This window comes from Pteropus vampyrus, unplaced genomic scaffold (genome assembly GCF_000151845.1).
Source record: "Pteropus vampyrus isolate Shadow unplaced genomic scaffold, Pvam_2.0 Scaffold126, whole genome shotgun sequence".
Classification (NCBI taxonomy): Eukaryota; Metazoa; Chordata; class Mammalia; order Chiroptera; family Pteropodidae; genus Pteropus; species Pteropus vampyrus.
The window spans coordinates 619,643-640,945 of record NW_011888907.1 but is presented as its reverse complement, the minus strand read 5'-3'; the positions used below and the strand labels follow the sequence as shown (position 1 = coordinate 640,945).

The following is a 21,303-nucleotide window of genomic DNA, read 5'->3' as shown; positions in this document are numbered from 1 at the left end:
TTTAAGCCACCCAGTGGTCCTTTTTTACAGCAGCCCTAGCAAATGAATACACGGCTAGCTTCTGGCACCTGCAGTTGCAGTCCTGGTTCGAGAACCACTATATCAGGTAGAAAAAAGGGTTACGGTCATGTGGGGGAAAATAAAAAAAGTATTGTTATACCAGTGTTTTCTGGATGCCCTAGAGAAGAGGAGGACTCTATGTAATGGGACATTCCCTTGGCCTCACTCATGTTGACTGTGAGTACACACTCATGAAAATGCGTAAGCTAGACCTTCTCACCTTTATTCCCTCCATTTTAGACAAGAAATGTCTTGATTCTCTATTCTAATTCTCTGTCAAAATGTTACTCTGAGAATGAAAGTATATTCCTTGGTCTGAAGAAATGTGACTTGGGGGGCCAGATTGGTGAAGTGTCTTCTGTTTTAGTCCTTTTTTAGTATTTTGAGTGTTGGCATTTACCAGCAGCTATGCAAAGCCCAGTCCAGAGTAAGTGTCTGTTTCTGTCAGGAACCACTTGCAGCGTCCGGGAGCTGCCCGGGTCAAGACAGCTTGCCAATTCTGTGTAGGGTTCTCCTCTCAGGGAATTTGCCCCAAAGCCATCTGCATTCTCTGTCTCTCCTTTTGGCTGACAGAAAGAACAGTTCTTGTTGGCACTTTGCACTTCGAAGAGTGCAAGAGAAGTATGTTTAGCTTCAGCCCATTTCCTCATTGCTGCAGCCCCCAATGTCCACTTATTTCAGGGACCCAGGTGCCACCTCAAGCAGGCACACCAGGGTATCCACTTGCTGATTTCAACCACTTTCTGACCCTGGAAGGAGGTACTTATTCCCCATATACTCTTCCCCTACTGCTAGTAACATCTGCTCTGGTTTCTGTCTGTATGGATTTACTGATTTGGGATATATTATGTAGACGTAATCATGAAATATGTGACCTCTTGTGTCTGGCTTCTTTCATTGGGCATGTTTTTAAGGTTCATTCAAGTTGTAGCATATATCTGTAATTTGTTCTTTTTTATAGGTGAATAATATTCCGTTGTATGTTTATTCCACAATTCGTTTATCCATTCATCATTGATGGACATTTGGACTGTTCCCACCTTTTGACTCTTGTGAATAATGCTGCTATGAACATGCCTGTATATGTGTTTGAGTACCTATTTTTAGTTCTTTGGGGTATGTAACTGAGAGTGAAATTGATGGGTCATGTGCAATTCTATGTTTAACTTTTTCAGAAACTGTTTAACTGTTTTTCACAGCAGCTGTGCCATTTTACATTCCTAACAACAATGTAAGAGGTTTCCAGTTTCTCCACATCCTTGCCAACACTTTTTATTTTTCATTTTTTAATTATAGTCATTGTGAAGTGGTATCTCATTGTGGTTTTAATTTGCATTGACCAATGGTGTTTATTGTCCATTTATATATCCTCTTTGGAGAAGTCCTTTCAAATCATTTTCCCATTTTTAATTTGAGCTATTTCTCTTTTTGTTGAGTCATAAGAGATTTTTTTTTTTACATATTCCGTATACAGAACCCTCATCTGATATGTGATTTGCAAATATTTTCTCCCATTCTGTAGAATGTCTTCACTTTCTTGATATTATTTGATACACAAAGTTTTAAATTTTTATAAAGTCTAATTTGTCTTTTGTTGTTGTTGTTCCTTGTGTTTTGGGTTTCAAATTTAAGAATCTGTTGCCAAATCTGAGGTCATGAAGATTTACCCCTATGTTTTTTTCTAGCAGTTTTGTAGCTTTAGCTCTTGTATCTAGGTCATTGATCCATTTCGAGTTACATTTTGTATACACAGTGAGGTAGGGAGTTCAGTTTCATTCTTTTGCATGTGATTATCCATTTGTCCCAGCACCATTTGAAGAGACTGTATTCTCTCTCCATAGAGTAGTATTGGCACCCTTGTTAAAAATCAGTTAGCCATAGATACTTGGGCTTATTTCTGAACTCTAAATTCTGTTCCATTGGTATATATGTCCATCTTTAGGTTAGTACAATACTGTTTAGACTACTGTTTCTTTTTAGTTAGTTTTGAAATTGGAAAATATGAGTCTTCTAGTTTTATTTTATTTTTTTCAATATTGTTTTAGCTATTCAGGGAATTCCTATTTAGAATTCCATGTAAATTTGAAGATAGGCATTTCTATATCTGAAAAAAAAAAAGCCATTAGAATTTTGATAGAGATTGTACTGAATTTACAGATTGCTTTGCACGTATTTCTATCCTATTAATAGTCAGTCTTGCAATATATAGACATGAGATGTTTTTCCATTTATTTAAGTCTTCTTTAATTTCTTTGAGCAATCGTTTTGTAGTTTCCAGGTAGAGTATTTTACCTCCTTGGTTAAATTTGTTTCTAGGTATTTTATTCTTTTGGATGCTATTGTAAATGAAATAGTTTTCTTAATTTCATTTTTGTATTGTTCATTGCTGTTATGTCAAAATACAACTGGTTTTTCTGTATTAATCTTTAACTTTGCAACTTTTCTGAATTTATTAGCTTTAGGTTTTTACAAATATTCTTTGTGGTTTTCTATAACTAGAGTCATGTCATCTGCAAATAGATAGTTATACTTCCTTTCCTATTTGGGTGCCTTTTATTTGTTTTTCTTGCTTAGTTGCTCTGGCTGGAATTTCCAGTACATTGTCGAATAACAGTGGTAAGAACAGGCATCTTTGTTTTTTTCCTGATCTTAAGGAGGTCGTTTTAAGTCTTTTACCATTGAGTATGATGTTAACTGTGGATTTTCCATAAATTCCCTTTATCATGTTAAGTTTCCTTCTGTTCCTAATTTGCTTAGCATTTTTATATTGAAGGCATGTTGGATTTTATCAGATGCTTTTTCTGCATTTTAATTTACAACAACCTCATTCAGATTAATATCAGATTTCAATAGCACAAAAAAAACTTTGTTCTTGTATAATTTTATTCTCTCTCTCTTTCTTGTGCTAATTCTTCAGTATTAGGTTTCTCCAGAGAAACAGAACCAATAAGGGGTGTGTGTGTGTGTGTGTGTGTGTGTGTGTGTGTGTGTGTGTGTGTGAAGAGATTTATTTTAAGGAACTGGCTCACATTTATGGAGGTTGGCAAGTAAAATATTTAAAGGGTTGGCCAGCAGGCTGGATACCCAGGGAAGAGCTGATGTTGCAGATCAAATTTGAGTTTATCCTACTTGGAATTCCTTTGGCTTCTTGGATGTTTAGTTTTTTCTTCAAACTTGGAAATAGTCCACTATCTCTTCAGATATTGAAATTTCTCCTTTCTGTCCTCTTCTATTGAAGCTAATTATTTATATGTTGATACGCTGCTTGTTTTCTCACAGGTTTCAGAGGCTGCATTAATTTTCCTTCTTTATTTTTTCTTCCTTTTTCTCACAATGGATAATCTTGATGGACTGATCTCCTAGTTTGCTATTATTTCTTTTAGTTCCTCGAATTGTTGAGGCAAAGCTGAAAGTACTAATTTATATTACACTTTTAATGGTTAATGATTATTAGACATTGTAGAAACAATTTGATGTCTAGGATGATGTTATCTTCCTAGACAGAATAGGTGAGACAAATAGAATAGGTGAGACAAATAGTAAGGGACTGAAAACCAAGAAAAATAACAGATAATCAACCCTGATCCACAGAGGATTCAGATGATTGCATAATTGACACATTTAAAAATAGATACACAATATGTTCAAAGAGATAAAAGACAGCATTAAGAATTTTTAACAAAGTATTGGAAACTATTAAAAAGAAATGGGAATTTCTAGAACTGAAATTTATGCTAACCAAAATTAAATACTTAATGGATGGGTATATTAGGTTGCTAAGGCTGCCATAACAACACACCATAGACTCAGTGGCTTAAACAACAAAATATATTTTCTCACAATTGTAGAGGATGAGAAGCCCAAGATCAAGGTGCTGGTAGGGTTGGATTCTCCGGAGGCCTCCCTCCTTGTCCTGTATATACTTAATTGCCTCTGTCATATGGTCTTCAACCTGTTTGTGTCTTTTTCCTAATTTCTTCTTATAACATCAGTCATATTTGATGAGAGCTCATCCCAACGACCTCATTTAAACAAATAATCTCTGTAAAGACCCTATCTCCAAACATAGTCACATTTTAGGGTCTTAGGGGTTAGGACTTCACCATAAAAATATGGGGGAAATATAACTCTATGCATAAAAACGGGTAACAGTAGTTTAAACTTAATTGAGGAAATAGTGTGTCAACTGAGAAGTAAGAAAAGAAATCAAACAAATACTGAGATACAAAAGGTTAGAAAATACAGTAGGACAACTGACATGGGAGATGTAGGGTTAAAGTATAATATATGCATAATAAGTATCCCATAAAGAGATTGGAGAGGATATAGGGCAGAGGAACTATCTAAAAAAAATGGTAAAGAATATTCCAAAAATAATAGGGACATCAAGACACAGATACAAAAAAAATCCTCTAAGCAAGAATATAGGGAAAAAAGTAAACTTAGGAAGTACACTTAGACATATTATAATAAAATTGTTGAAAATAAAGACAAATTTATGCATACACATACACACACACACACACACACACACACACACACACACACGGAAAATAAAATAGGCTACCTTCAAAGGAGCAACAATTGGAGTAATAGCTAACTTGTAAAAGAAACAGTGTCAGCCACAAGATAAAAAATATTAGTTACATAGTGTTAATAGAAAATAACTGCCAACATAGAATCTAATATCCACTAAAAATAATAAGATGAAGTAAAGACATTCCATGGCAAATAAGAAATGGAGAGAGACTGTCACCAGCAGACTTGCACTGAAGTAAAATGCTAAAAAGCATTTTTCACCTAGAAGGAAAATGATCATGGAGAGAAGCTTAGAAATGGTTAATAGAATAAATAGGAATAAAAGTGACAAGTATGCGGATAAATTTAAATGAATACATACCATCTAATGTAATGTTTTGAGTGGCTATATATTCATGTGTGTTTGTATGTTTGTGTAAATTTCAAATTAATGACAATAGCACATTTATCAGGAGAAAGTAAATGAAATTCCAGTGCTTTTAGTTCCTTGAATTGTTGAGGAAAAGCTGAAAGTACTAATTTATATTACACTTTGATGTACTAAAGATTTATGTTGTAATTTCTATGGTTGCCAGTAAAGAATAATAAAAGAGCATATAACTTTAAAGATGAAAAAGAGAAAATAAAATAATAATAAAAAATTTTTAAGAAAGAAAAAAAGAATGTAGAATAGGTGAGACAAATAGTAATACTGGAACCTCGAAAATGTTCCACTAAGTAAAAGAAGTCTGTCACAAAAGAGCATATATTAGATGACTTCATTCATAACAAATGTTCCGAACGGGAAAATACAGAAAAGAAAGTAGGTTAATAGTTACTTAGACTCGAGGTGGGGAGAAGGTGGGAAAATTTAGGGTAGTGATAGCTAACGAATATGGGTTTTTTGGGGTTTTTTTTGAGGTGATGAAAATATTATAAAACTTTAGTGTTGTACATATCTGTGAATATACTAAAAAACATTGAACTTTACACTTTAAATCAGAGAGTTGTATGTAAGTTATATCTCAATTGAGATTTTTTTAAAATTTAAAGAACTATATAGAAATTCTTGGAATTGTAAAATATAATAAATGAAAATTTCACTAGAGGAGTTTTAATTAGGCAGAAGAAATAACCAGTGAACTTTAAGATAGGTCAATTGGCATTATCCAGTATGAGGAAAAGAAAGAAAAAAGAATGAAGAAAAGTGAATAGATATTCAGAGATCTATGGCACACCATCAATCCTATCAACATAAACATAATGTGATTCCTAGGAAAGGAGTAAAGAGAACAGGGACGAAAGAATATTGGAAGAAATAATAGCCTAAAGTGTTCAAATTTGATGAGAAACAGTAACCAACTCATTTGAGAGGCCCAGTGAACACTCAGTAGACAAACTTAAAGCTATCCATACTTAGACACATCACAGTAAAACTGCTGGAAGACCAAGAGGATGTATTGAAAGCACCAAGAGAAAGCTACTCATTGTGTTCAGTGTATCTTCAGTAAGATTAAGATCTGACCTCTCATCAGAAATCATGGAGGCCAGAAGGCAGTGGGATGCCATACTCAAAATGATGAAAGAGAAAGAAGGTTGAATAAGAACTCTGTATCTAGAGAACTATTCAAAAATGAAGGAGAAACCTTGACAATATTCAATAACAAAAAGCTAGACATAATAAGCCACATTTTAGATTATTTCATTTCTACGAAATGTCCCAGACTAGGCAAATCCATTGAATCAGAAAAGACATTACTGGTTTGCAGAAAATGAGGATGTGGGCAGAAATGGGGAATTACTGCTAATGGGTACAGGGTTCTTTTAGGAATGATGAAAATATTATGGAATTTAACACTTTTGATAGGTGCATAACTTTGTGAGTATTCTAAACACTAAATTATAGACTTTAAAATGGTGAATTTTATGGTATGTGATTTATATCTCATTTTTTTAAATGGAGAAATTAAGATATTCTCAGATAAACAAACACTGGGAGGATTTGTCACTAGCAGACCTACAAGAAATACTAAAGGGAGGCCTTCAGGTGAAAATGATATGACACCAGATAGTAATTCATATCCACATGAGGAAATAAATGCCACAGGAAAAGGTAACTATATAAATGTAAAAGAAGCAAAAATGTGTTTTTACTTATAACTTTTCTTTTACTCTGTGATTTCCAAGACAAATGCATAAAACTGTAAATATACATCTGAGTAGGTATGCATACAGAATACAATGATGTAATTTGTATGACAAATAAAAAGAGGGGATAGAGCCATATAGGAGCAAAGTTTTTTAATAGTATTAAAATTAATTTTGTATTAGCCACATGAGATCGTTGTAAGTTAATAAATTAATTGTACTCCACAAAGGAATCACTAAGAAAATAACTCACAACATGAAGTTAAAATGGTAACTAGAAATGTCTATTTAATACAAAAAAGGCAGTCATGGGAGACTAAAGGGGCAAAAAAGATATAAGGCATGTGGAAAACAGTAAAATAGCAGGTATAAATCTAACCTCATTGGTAATTACATTAAGTGTAAATGGATTAAACGTTCCATTCAAAAGGTAGAAATTAGGAGAATGGATTAAGCAGAAAATATGCAGGTCTGCTTTCTACAAGAGACACATTTTAGTTTGAAAGACAATAAGTTGAAAGTAAAAGGATGGAATAAGATAGGCCATGCAAATAATAACCAAAGGAGAGCTGGAGTCACTAATATCAGACAAAAGAAACTTTAAGAAAAACAATAGGTACTAAAGGCAAGGAAGGACATTTTATAATGGCAAAGGGTCCATTCATGAGAAAGACATAAACATGTATGAACCTAACAACACAGACCCAAAAATATGTGAATCAAAAAAAAACAATTGAAAGAAATAGTCATTTCAACAATAATAGGAGACTTCAGAACTCCATTTTCAATAATGAATAGAACAAGTAGCAATAAGATCAAAGAAATAGAAGACTTGAACAACATTATTATCCAACTAAACCTAGCAGATATCTACAAAACACTTGACCCAATAACAAAATACACGTTCTTCTCAAATGTACATGATACATTGTCTACAGTAGGCCACATGTCAGGCTATAAAACGAGACTCAATAAATTTAGAAGGATTAAAATCACAAAATTTGTTCTCAAACTACAATGGAATGAAATTAGAAATTAATAAGAGACGGAATTTTAGGAATTTCACAAATACATGGAAATTAAACAATTCTTCTAAATAACCAAGGGATCAAAGAAGAAATCAAAAGGGAAATAAACTATTTTGAGATAAATGAAAACAAAGACACAACATACCAAAGCCTTTGGATATAGGTAAAGCAGTGTTTAGAGGGAAATGTATAGCAATAAGCAACTATATTAAAAAAAAAAAATCTTAACCCAACTTCTAACTTGAGAAACTAGAAAAAGAAGAGCAAACTAAACTCAAAGCCAGAAGAAGGGAAATAATAGAGCATAAATAAATGGAAAAACCATAGAGAAAAGTCAGTGAAACCAAACCTGGTTATTTGAAAAGATCAACAAAATTGACAAATCTTTAGCTAGAGCACCTACAAAACATAGAAGAATTAGGAATCAGGATTGAAAAAGGAGATATCACTACTGATACTACAGAAAGAAAAAGCATTGTAAGAAAATACTATGCCAAGAAATTAGATTACTCAAATGGACAGACTCCAAGAAAGACACAAACTACTAAAACTTTTTACTTATACCAAACATTTAAAGAATTAGTACCAATCTTCCACAAACTCTTCCCAAAACTAGGAAAGAACACTTCCCAATTCATACTGTGAAGCCAATGTTATCCTGATACTAAAGCTAAATAATAACACCAGAAAGTGGCAGAAGTCATTCAGACTGTAAATGAAGAAATAGTTTCTAGGTGACATTATCATATATATATGTATATGTATATATATAACTCTAAAAAATACGCACAGATGCACACACAAACAGGCTAATAAGTGAATTAAGCAAGATTAAGGATGCAAAATTCATACACAGTTGTATTTCTGTACCTTAGGAATGATCAATCCAAAAATGAAATTAAAACAATTTTATTTACAATAACATAAAAAGGAATAATATAGGAAAAAATTTAAGAGATGTGCAAGATATTACTGAAAACTGCAGAATATTATTGAAAGAAATTGAAGACAACCTAAATAAGAGGAAAGACATCCCATGTTCATGGATTAGAAGACAATATGGTTAAGATGGCAGTACTCCTCAAATTAATCTACAGATTCAGTGAAATCCATATCAAAAGTCTTTTTTTTTTTGCAAGAATGGACAAGTTGATTTTCAGATTTATGTGGAAATGCAAAAAAAGTCAAGAATAGGCGAAATAATTTTGAAAAACAAGAACAAAGCTGAAGGACTCATACACTCTGAATTCAAAACTTATTGCAAAGCTAAATTAAGCAAGAGTGTCTGGTATTGACATAGAAGTAGAAGTAGACTTAGAGATCAATGGAGTGTCTGGTATTGACATAGAAGTAGAAGTAGACTTAGAGATCAATGGAGTGGAATTGAGAGTCCAAAAATAAACCTGTGTGCCTGTGGTAAACTGTTTTCCTACAAGGGTGACATTCAAGAGTGGAAAGAATATTCTTTTCCAGAAATGGTGCAGGTACTACTGGATATCCCCATGCAAAATAATGAATTTGGATCTTCTCAAAAAATTTACTCCAAATGGATCAAAGACCTAAATGTTGGAACTAAAACTATAAAATTCTAGATGATAAATAACATGGTGTAAATATGTGTGACCATGTATTACACATCAGTTTATTAAATATGTCACTGAACGCACAAACAAAACAAATTAGACTTCATCAGAATTAAAGTCATTTGTTCTTCAAAAGACACCATCAAGAAAGTGAAAAGACAACTCATGGAATGGGACAAATCATTCATCTGATATATCTGATAATGGTCTAGTTTCCAGAATATATAAAGAACTCTTACAACTCAACAACAAAGAGATAACACATTTTTAAAATGGCCAAACAACTCAGGAAAACAAACAGCCTGATTAAAAGATGGGGAAAATACTTGAAGAGACATCACACACCAAAGAAGATATACGGGTGGCAAATGAGCATATAAAAAAGATAATATAATATAACATTAGGAAACTGCAAATTAAAACCATTGACAATGCATTTGTCAATGCCCAAAGAATGTACTACACAAAGAGTGAACCCTAATGTAAACTGTGGACTTTAGTTAACAATAATGTAGCAATATTTCTCAGTTTAATAATGTGCCACCCTAATATAATATGGTAACAATAGGGGAAACTGTGTAGGTTGGTAGGAACTCTGTGCTATTCTCTCAATTTATTTGTAAACTTTAAACTGATCTAAAAAAGTCTCTTAATTTAAAAACATACACACAATGAAATACCACCTCACACACTTTAGGATGGCTAAAATTAAAAAGATATAATAACAGTGTGGTCAAGGATGTGGAGGAATTGGAACCCTCATACATTGTAAAATGGTGGCGCTACTTTGGAAAACAGTCTGACAGTCCCTCAGGATGTTAAACATGGAGTTGCCATATGACCCAGCCATTCTACTTCTAGGTACATACCCCAAAATAACTGAAAACATATATCCACACAAAAACTTTTGCACAAATATTCATACAAATATCATTCAGAATAACCAAAAACAGAAACAGTCCAGATGTCCATAAACTGATGAGTGGATAAGCAAAATGTGATATATCTTGCAATGGAATATTATTTGATGACACAAAGGAATAAAGGACTGCTACATACTACAACATAGATGAACTGTGAATACATTATGCTAAGTGAAATTATTTAGTCCTAAGAGATGACATATTCTCTTTGTCCAGAATAGCCAATCCAAAGAAACAGAAAATAATTAATACGTTCCAGGAGTTGAGGGTGGGGGTACTAGGAACTGACTGCTAATGGGTATGAGATTACCTTCTGGGGTGATGAATAGGTTCTAAAATTAGATAGTGGTGGTTGAAAAATTCTGTAAATGTAAAAACCTTTGAATTTTAAACTCTAAAATGGTCACTTTTGTGGTTTAGCAAATTTTATCTCATTTTTTTTAGACGCATCCCTGAACTCCTCCTAGCCTTTTAGGTACCTTTGTGGAATCAGCAAAATCAGAAAATGCTGCTGGGAGAAAAGAGATTCAAAACCCTGGTTTTTTCTTCTGGATCCCCATTCGTCCTCTGATCCTACCCAAATCTAAAGCCTTTACCTAGATATTTTTGTATTTCATCCAGCTTTTCCAATTATCTTCAGTTGCAGGGTTTCTCAGAATTCATGGTCTAGCACCTGAAGCCTCACAGGCAGCTTAAGCTTATTTAATTAATATCAATATTTAGATTTATATCTCTAGTTTAGCAGTTCTCAAAAATTTTTGATTCAAGGAACTCTTTGCATTCTTTAATATTATTTGAGTTTTTGTTTATGTTGGTATGTATCTATCAATAATTACCATGTCAGAAGTTAAAACAAAATTTTTAATGTTTTTAAATTTACTTAAAAATAATGATAAGAAATAACAAGTGTTGGTGAAGATGTGGAGAAAAGGAAACCCTTGTGCACTGTCGTTGGGAGCATAAATTGATGCGGCCACTATGGAAAAGAGTATGGAGGTTCCTTAAGAAATGAAAAATAGAACTCCCATATGATCCAGTATTTTCACTTCTGGGTATTTATCCAAAGAAAATGAAAACACTAACTCAAAGAGAAACATGCACCTTCATGTTCATTGCAGCATTATTTACAATAACCAAGGAATGGAAACAACATAAGTATCTATTGATGAATAAATGAATAAAGAAAATGTGGTGTGTATATATATAATAGAATATTATTCAGCCATAGAAAAGAAAATGTGTGTGTAATGAAATATTATTCATCTGTAAAAAATGAGATCTTTTCATTTGCAACAACATAGATGGACCTTGAGAGTATTATGTAAGTGAACTGAGTCAGACAAAAACAAATACTGTGTGATCTTATTTATATTGGAATCTAAAAAACAAAAAACCAAGCTCATAGATATAGAGAACAGATTGGTGGTTGGTTGCCAGAGGCCAGGGGTGGGGAGGTGGGCAAAATGTGTAAAGGGAGTCAAAAGAAACAAATTTCCAATTATAAAATAAGTTATGGGGATACGGTGTACAGCATGGCAACTATAGTTAATGCATATCGCATATTTGAAAATTGCTGAGAGATCTTGAAAATTTTCATGACAAGAAAAAAAATTGTAACTGTGTGTGGTGACACATTGTGGTGATCATTTCACAATATATACAAATATTGAATAATTATGTTGTACACCTGAAATGGAAACTTAACATGAGTCTGAGTGCCAGTGCTTCCTTCTATTCAAGTATGAAAATCAAAACCCAAGAACATTCTTGACTCAGCTTTATCGCTCATGATGAGTAATCACCAGATGTTGAAAGTTCATCTGTTGTTTGGCCTGAGCTTTAAGAAGATTGAACTCAGCTCTGGTTAATTCAGCTCCTGCTGGTGCCAGTGTCACTCTGGCTGTGGCTACAATTACATAGGGATAGACTGATTATGGCTGTTGTTTGACCCTAAAGCGGGAATTAGTGGGCCACGATGGCGCCTTTATAAAGCATCAGAAGTCCCAGGCAGCTGTAGAATGTGTAAGAGTATGGGTTCTTTCTGCTTTTCACTTCCACCTTTACTTCCCTCTTCTCAGCAGGATTGGGAAGAGATTGGGGTGGAGAGTTATCTTGAGCAAGTGATGGTTGTTTGGGGGATCTTCCAGATTTCAGCTTGCCCTTCCTGTACTCACAATTGCTGATGGCTTTCCTGGACTCTTCTTCCTTTTTCCTCCCAACTGTTTTACATAAAATATGCCATCTTAACCATTTTCAAGTATACGGTTTAGTGGTATTAAATACATTATAATGTGCAGTCATCACTTTCATTTCCATAATTCTTTTCATCTTGCAAAACGAACTCTTTACCCATTAACAATAACTCTCTGTTCTCCCCTCCTGTCCCCACCTGGCAGTCACCATTCTACTTGCTCTCTGTTTTTAGCTGCTGTAGGTACCTCATGTAAATGGAATTATACAGTATTTGTCTTTTCGTGACTGGCTTATTTTACTTAGCATAATATCCTCTAAGTTCATTCATGTTGCAGTGTATTGCAGAATTTCCTCCCTTTTTAAGGCTGAATGATATTTCATTGTATGTATATACCACATTTTCCTTATCTATTCATCTGTTGATGAACACTTGGGTTGCTCTTATGTTTTAGCTATTGTGAATAATGCTGCTATGAACATGGGTGTACAAATATCCGTTTGAGACTCTGCTTTCAGTTTTTTAGGGTATATATCCAGAAGTGGAATTGCTTGATCATATGGGAAGGCTGTTTATAATTTTTTGAGCCATATTCTTTTCTGCAGTAGCCGTACCATTTTATATTCCCACCAACAGTGTATAGGGGTGGCATGTCCGTAGACTGCCTTATAGATTTTTTGTCCCTCATTTACTGCATTACTACTTTAATTTGTGCTTGCTTGATTTTTTTTTTTTTTGTAGTGAAGTAGTTAAATTCCTTTCTCATTTCTTTTTGTGTATGTTCAAGCTGTTTTCTTTGTGATCGCAATGGAAGTTACATTTAATATCCTAAAGTTATAATACTCTAATTTGACTTTATAATAGCTTAGCTTCAGTAACATATAAAAACTCTGCTCCTTTATGGGTCTTTCTCTACCCTTTCAGTTCTTAGTTCACAAAATTACATCTTTATGCATTATGTGCCCCAAAACATAAACTAATAATTCTTTTAAATGCATTTGTCTCAAGATTTATAGTTCCAAACCAAAGTTACAGTAATACTAGTTTTTAGACTAATAATTTTTTCTTTAAACGTGCAGTTTCTTAAATCATGTAGAAAACAAAAAGTATAGTTACAAACCGTTGTTACAACATTACTGATTTTATAATTGTCCACGTATTTGTCCTCACTGAGATCTTTATTCCTCCACATAGCTTCACATGACTGTCTGGTGTTCTTTCATCTCATTCTTACAAGGCATGTCCATTGGTAACAAACTCCCTCAGCTTTTGTTTGTCTGGGAATGTCTTAATTTCCTCTCGTTTTTGAAGGAAGACTTTGTCAGAAGTAAGTTTTGGATGAGTTTTTTCCTTTAGCACTTTGAATGTATCAGCACACTACATTCTGGCCTCCAAAGTTTCTGATGAGCAAGCTGCTGCTGATCTTTTTGACGATCCCTTGTATGTGACGATTTGCTTCTGTCTTGCTGCTTTCAAGATTCTTTGTTTATCTCTGGCTTTTGAAATTTTGATTATAATGTGTCTTTCTGTGGGTCTCTTTAAATTCATCTTAGAGTTCATCAAGCTTCTTGAATATTTATATTATTGTCTTTCATCAGATTTAGGAAGTTTTCAGCCACTATTTCTTCAAATATTCTCTCTGCCTCTTTCTTCTCCTTCTTGGACTCCCATGATGTGTATGTTGGTTCACTGGCTGCTATCTCATAAGTCTCTTAGTCTCTCTTCTCTTTTCTTCAGTCTTTTCTTTCTGTTCCACAGATTTGATAATTTCCATTGTCCAATTTTCAAGTTCAGTGATTTTTCTGCCTGCTCATATTTGCCTTTCGATTCATCTAGTGAATTTTTTATTTCAGTTAATATACCTCTCAGCTCCAGAATTTTTTTTTTTTGGTTACTTTTTAGGTTTTCTCTTTATTGATAGTTCCATTTTTTAATACGTTGTTTTATTTACTTTCTCCATATCTTTTAGTTCTTCGAGTATCTTTAAGGTGGTTGTTTTAAAGTCTTTGGCTAGTATACCTGCCACCAGATCTTTTTTAGCAACAATTTCTGTTGATTTAATATTTTCTTTTGAACGGGCCACTCTTTTCTGTTTTTTTTTTTTTTTCCCTATGCTTTGTGACTTTTTGTTGAAAACTGGACTTTTTAATCTAATAATATGGTAACTCTGGAAATCAGATCCTCTTCATTCCCTGGGATTTGCTGTTTCTTGTTATTCTTTTTGTTTTCTGATCATCACAGGCTGTGTCTGTGCTGGGGTTCAGCTTGCAGTGTAAATTTAAGGTCTTCTTAGATCTTTTCTGAGCCTTTCCCTGGGCTTATTTGGTCACTTTCTAATTTTCCCCTATATATGCAGTTGTTTTTTTAATGTTCTAGTCTTCAGTGTCTGACACCAAAAAGAGGACAAGGAGAAAAAGTAAGGGGAGAGGAAGAAGGAAGGGTATCAGTCTGTTAAATCCCCTGGAAGTCACTTCAGCTGGAGGGGGAAGTGCAACAGCAGTGGCCACCAGCCTCTTTGTCGACACTCCTGTGATCAGAAGCAGCAATCAACAGTCAGCACAGATCCTAATATTTGTAGGACAGGATCCTGAAATGTAGCTGAGGGTGAGGTTTGGAGAGCTGCTATTGTGCTAAGAGCTGGTCTTATGGCAATTTACTGTCCAAGTCTTCCTTAAAGGTTGCAAGCTCTCAACAGACTCTAGAGTTCCAAAATAGTTACATCAGACAGATTCTGCCAATGCAGTTGTTATTATCTAGGTGGGGAGACAGATTCCTGGTGCTTCCAGCTCAGCCATCTCCCCAGAATCCTGTCTGTCTGGCCTCTTGTTGACCTGGTAAACTTCCTTAGACCTCAGATCTCCTCTTCCTGATGCCCATACACACTTCAGGCATTTGTCCCTTGAAATCTTCAGAAGTTCACTGCTCACCTGCGAAGCCTCCTCTTTCTGGAAATCAGTTTATCAGGCTTTATGTAACTGCTGGTGTTTGCTTGTCACACATATATGTCCGATTTTCATATTATGTTGATTTTTCTTGTGTTACCATGGGAATGAAGGTTTTCTATAGCTTTTGACAACTTGAACTGGAAGTGATCTCCTAATAGTCATTCTCAATCACCTTCAATCTGTTTTATAGACCATTGCAGAGTAATTATCTAAATGTGGGACTGATCACATAGGTCAGTCGTCATTCATTTGCTTAACCCTTATCTGGTCACAATCTAGGCTTTTCCCCTATATATGCAGTTGTTTTTGCTCTACCTGAATTCTTTTACCCTTCTTTGCTGACTAAATTGTCTCCTAATTCTTTCATCATGCCTTTTCCTGAGGCATAATGTTCACTTTTCTTTCCAGAGAACAAATGTCTTATACTTCTCTGTTCTTATAGTATTTTAATTAAACCTTAATTATGTCATTTATAATGTATTGAGAGTATTTGCGTTATGCATCTGTCTCCCAGTTCTAATCTGACTTCCATGAATATTTGGATGAGATTGAAGTAATTTTCTAATTTTCCAAGATAAGCACAATGGCTCATATCTAGAGGACATTAAGTGTGTGTTCTATGAATGAATGGAGCCACACATAAAAAAAATCTCAGACTTTCAGCAGATATTTATTTTCTACTTGACCCTTGGCATTGTACCCAGTGTTAGAGATACTAATCAAACAAGCACAATCCTGCTTTCAAGGTACTCTTTAATTTATTGTTTCATATATGAAGTACTTTAATAATATGCAGTACATTTAACATTTGTATGTCAATATTGTCATTTGTCACATATTCTGACCCCTCCTTAGACCACAGTTTTATCATTTATGGAATGATGAGAATGGGCTAGATGACCTAGAAAAGTTACCACTGTTGACTGTAATTAGACTTTTAAGTTCCTTGATAATAGGAATCAGGCCTTTCACTTACTGCCACTGGAAGCTCACGTAGGGTGGAGTACAGGGCCTCACATTTGGGTTGGCCTTCTAAAGTCAGTGAATACTTCAAATGAATTTGATCCTATTTTTCACTCCATTGATCTCATTATGTGTCATCTCTGTGCTTCAGAATATCTCTATTTCCTTAATGTAGCCCAGTCTCAATTTTTGTGTACAGCTTTAAATATATGCATATATTTAAAATATATAGTTTTTTACTTTGTCCCTCTTAATCCTGAGAAGAAGATAAAGTGGTCACTTATCTCTACTTTTTCAGCTGAGGGTACTGAGTCTTCAGGATTATAGCTGGTCTAGGGCCATGCCACCCTGAACACGCCCGATCTCGTCTGATCTCGGAAGCTAAGCAGGGTCAGGCCTGGTTAGTACTTGGATGGGAGACCACTTAGAAAGACCAGGTACTGTAGGCTTTTAAAAAACAAACAAACATACTTAAAAAAAAGAAAACGATTGTAGCTGAAGAGCAGCAGAGTCACACTCAGTCCCAGGCCAGCTGGCTGTGGATCCAGTGTACTTCCTCTCTGTCTCCTCATCTGTGAAATGAGGGTTTCTTCCAGGTCTAGGTGCCTGTGGTACCCACCTTTTAACACAGCATATCAGTTGGGGTTCTTTGGAATCACAGAACTGTGCTAACGTTAGCAAAAGGGGAATTAATTGTTAAGGTCATGGAGCGTCTCAGAGGACTGGTGAGAAGGTTGAGCATCAAGCTGGGAAATGAACAGGAGACAGGGTAGCTCCTAGAGTTCCAGAAGCAGGGACCTAAAGCGGTACCACTCCAGAGGGATCAAACTTCAAGTGATTTTCGTCCTCTGCTCAAGATTCAGAGTAAGTGAGGAGCATTCTGTTGGTGTGGCTTGAGTCATCTCTGTGTTCTTCGGTTAGTGCAATGGTTCTCAGCTGGGGGCGGTTTTGTCCTCCCAGTGGGCAGCGTCTAGGGACTGGGGGAGATTGCTACTGGCATCTAGTGGGTAGGAATAATGCTAAATATCCTATAGTGTCAGCCCCCAATAACAAAGCATCATCCAGCCCCACATGTCAGTAGTGCTGTGGTCGAGAGAGCCTGGGTTAGAAGGCACCGCAATTAATAGTCCCACCAGACTGTCCTGTTTGAGGCAGGAGGAAACTAACTGCTCCGACCGAAAAAAGTGAGATAGATGTTAGACAGCCTAAAACAACACAGAAACAAAAAAATGCTACAAACTGGGGTGGTAATTTTAATCTTGAAATGTAAAGATGAATTACACCTTTGTGAATGTAGTACTTGAGGTGTCTCTTAGAAAAAAAAAGGAACATTTATAAAACACTTGAAATTCTGAAATTCAGCTCTAAAAAGTCTAGGTGATTATTTTAAAAAAGGTTCTTTGAAATGAAACTTAAATTTTCATGTAGAGTAGCCTATAAAGAATGTATAGTATGGGCATATTTAATTCAATGATAATTTAGGTTTTGTGAACAAAAACCTAGAATGAGTCACACTCAATTAGAATTACACTGTCACTTATTGACTGAATTAAATAAAGCACTTCTCAGAGAACTTCTAGTTTAAAATGGAACATCTTATTCTCCAACTATTGAACACAACCAGAACATAATTTTATTTTCTAAATGGAGAAAAAAAAATGATTCTTCAAACCGACTCAAGCCAGCATTTAATTTGATTTGGATCTGTGGACAATTTACCATGATCATTTGCTAATTACTTATAGTAAAAATGTTTCACATTATACCTGATTGTAGGATATTTAGGAAAGGACCCTTTCACATGTTAGCAACTTTGGCTGTTGCTGGTACATAAAAACATGAGGAGAATGGATCTATGGGCCGTGTGGTCTATGGTAGGATTTCTTTAACGGCTCACCTTGTTCTTCACCTTGTTCTTGGCCTAGACAGTAATTAGTATTAAATCCAAGTAGAAGGAAGATTGATTCAGCCTATAGTTTTCCTACCATTCCTTCTAACTTTGTTCACACTGTTGAGTGTGAGCCATATGCATGTGACTCATAACTTGCTTATTTTGTTTTCATATTTTATAATGCCTTTGCTGTACCAGGCCTCTTTTACTGTCTTGAGGAAGTATAGAAATGACAAGAAGCTTTTCCCCCCTGTCCTTCTGATGTGGTAGCTTTGAGCCGAGCTGCCAAAGGGATCTCCTGCTGCGTCTCCAGGCAGTGCTCTGAGCGGGCCTCCCACTGCCTGTGGTCATTAGCCCCAGGGCTCCACGCTCACCTCAGTAGGTGTCATTTCAGGTGAACCACTGTCTCCCAGAGAAGATTGTGGTGTACCGTGATGGAGTGTCTGATGGCCAGCTAAAGACAGTTGCCAACTATGAGATTCCTCAGCTACAAAAGTGTTTTGAAGCTTTTGAGAATTATCAGCCCAAGATGGTGGTATTCGTAGTTCAGAAGAAAATCAGTACCAATCTGTACCTGGCTGCTACTGAGCACTTTGTGACCCCCTCCCCTGGGACTGTGGTGGATCATACAATAACAAGCTGTGAGTGGTAAGTGGACAAAACATGGCATTTCAGCAAGACTAGGTTGCAAAAGTTATCCATTCCCTGGGTAATGGAGTGGGTAGGTTGCCTGGAGAGATATGGAATGGAATCCTCAGAGATGTTACTGTTAAAAAATAAAGCTTTGAAAACTCTTCGGGGAAAAAAAGAACAAAAAACCAACAATAAAGTTTTTACCTGGTAAGTATAAAATATTGAACCATACCCTGAGGGCATGCGTGCTTAATGTGCTGCACAAAGAAATGGCAGTTTCTCCCCTCATTTTTGAATAGCCTGTTGAGTCAAGAGACCTGAGTTCTAATCATGGTTTGGTCCCTGTGTGTCCTTGAGCCAGTCATTTGACCCCTCTGAGCCTTAGATGAAGGAGCTACCATGATCTCCAAGATCTTTTCCATCTCTGTTTAGCCAGATCCAAGCATTTCATTACTTTGTCCTCTTCCCTTACTAGGGTGGACTTCTACCTTCTTGCCCATCACGTACGGCAGGGTTGTGGCATTCCTACCCATTATGTGTGTGTTCTCAACACTGCAAACCTGAGTCCCGATCATATGCAGAGGTGAGCTGACCAGTATCTCACTCTTTCTCACTCGTAAATCTGTCTGGCCTGCTAAGGTAGAGTCACTGCCCACCTCCAGGAATATTTAGTCTTGAGTTTCTTCATGTCTTTCATGCTGATGGTATCTTTTTGAGGAGTGATTGGTAATCTTTGCTGTAAACTAAAATTATTTGTTTGAAAAGCTTTAAAAAATATACTGATTTCCAGTCACCCCCAAGAATTCTGAGGCATTCATACATTTAAAATCTGCTCTGGATGATTATGAGACCCAAAGCCCCTAAGCTCAGATGGTATAAATACTTTGCTGGGGTACTTACTCTTCTGCAGCCTATTTTTGAGGCAAAAAAACCTCCTCCTTGTTTTCCTTGTTTTGATTTAAAAAAAAAAAAAAAAAAGGCAGGGTGGCAGGGTGGGGGAGCCTAGAGTGAGAGAATTTACCCATGTCCTCTTGAATTACAAATAGTGGAAATAGAAATGATTCTACTTAAAAATAATGATTCCCAAAAGTTGCTTCATATAAAAAAGTTAAAAACAAAGTTGCATCATGTATTCCTTAGTTCCCCAGTTTGCTGGAAAGTGTACACCCATAAGTACATAATCATGCCCCAAATTGAAGGTGAAGAGTCATAAGAATCATATTTTCTTCTTGCCCTACAGGTTGACTTTCAAACTATGCCACATGTACTGGAATTGGCCTGGTACCATCAGAGTTCCAGCACCTTGCAAGTATGCCCACAAGCTAGCTTTCCTGTCAGGACAAATCTTGCATCATGAACCAGCCATCCAGCTGTGTGAGAACCTGTTCTTCCTGTGACTGGACAACCAGGATATGGGCTCATATAGAGAAATTAGACTTCTGAACTCAGTTGTAACTCATGCAGGATCCATAGAGACTGAAAGGATTTTTGTGTTCACGTTTTCCCTTTCGCCAACCCAGTAGAATAAGATTTCTTTTTTCTTTTTTCTTCTGTTTTAAACCTGGTATCACCAAGAAGCAATTTCCATGCTAAGTATCAGTTGGAAATTGCCTTGTTGCCTTTGTAGGTCAAATGGGGGCGACACTGCTACTGCGTAGATGGAGTGGGTGAATACGGGGGCACCCTGAAGAGCCTGCAAAGCCAACAGGAGCTGCACGAACCTGCAGGAGCAGCAGTTCCACCTAGAAGCTCTGCTTACTAAGCAGGTCCCATTCGTAGTGCCAAGAGGGATCGTGGATGAAGCCACTGCAAGTTTCTTAAAGTAGAGTGTAACTTTATTTGAGCAACTGGGAAAAGTAATAAAAAGACCTGTGAGGCAAAGTTTTTCAAGATATTACTATTGCTGGTAAGTGCGAAAGATGTGGTAACACCAGCTGGTGTATAGTCAGGCCCTTGCTGACCTAATATTCCCTGGGTATTGAGTTTATGACTTGAGCTGGCTTTGAAAGGGCATTTAGCTCTCGCCTGGCCTCCTGAGAGAGGCCAGGTAAAGTTTTTCTGTGTATTTTAGTTAGTTTACAGTAGACCATGTTGATTTCTTCCTACCCTCCCACCTACACACACACACCTTTGCTCTTTGTTACTGATCTTTGGTAAGTTTCAGGTTTTAAATTAAGAATCAGAACATGTGAAATTCAACATCAGGGAAGGTTTATGATGGGGCGTGAGTGTTTTTTAACTTTTCTCCCAGCCTTCTTTTTTGTTGATCTGTGTTTGTGAACTGAATCACTCATTTCCCTTGCTTAGCAGCCTCTTCCTGGCCGTTGGCTCATTTTGCTGGGAGTTTTTCTGAATCCAGGTTAAGATTTCCAGAAGTCAGCTTTGGAAAACACGACGCTCCTGCCAAAGTCCAGACGTTT

At 35.9% G+C, this 21,303-nt stretch overlaps 1 protein-coding gene and 1 pseudogene across 2 annotated transcripts in view; both read left to right on the top strand.

Moving 5' to 3' along the window:
- The window catches only part of PIWIL2 (piwi like RNA-mediated gene silencing 2), a 58,514-nt gene extending 37,817 nt beyond the window's left edge, over positions 1-20,697 (top strand). The window contains exons 20-22 of one of the 2 annotated variants that reach the window (XM_011366661.2): positions 18,645-18,898; positions 19,359-19,466; positions 20,124-20,697. In XM_011366661.2, coding sequence (XP_011364963.1) covers positions 18,645-18,898; positions 19,359-19,466; positions 20,124-20,280 — 519 coding nt within the window. In that variant the 3' untranslated portion in view covers positions 20,281-20,697. The remainder of the gene's footprint in view (positions 1-18,644; positions 18,899-19,358; positions 19,467-20,123) is intronic. The other variant, XM_023534538.1, reaches the window with a different exon arrangement.
- On the top strand, positions 16,690-16,808 carry LOC111744055 (annotated as a pseudogene).
- Positions 20,698-21,303: the final 606 nt, after the last annotated feature.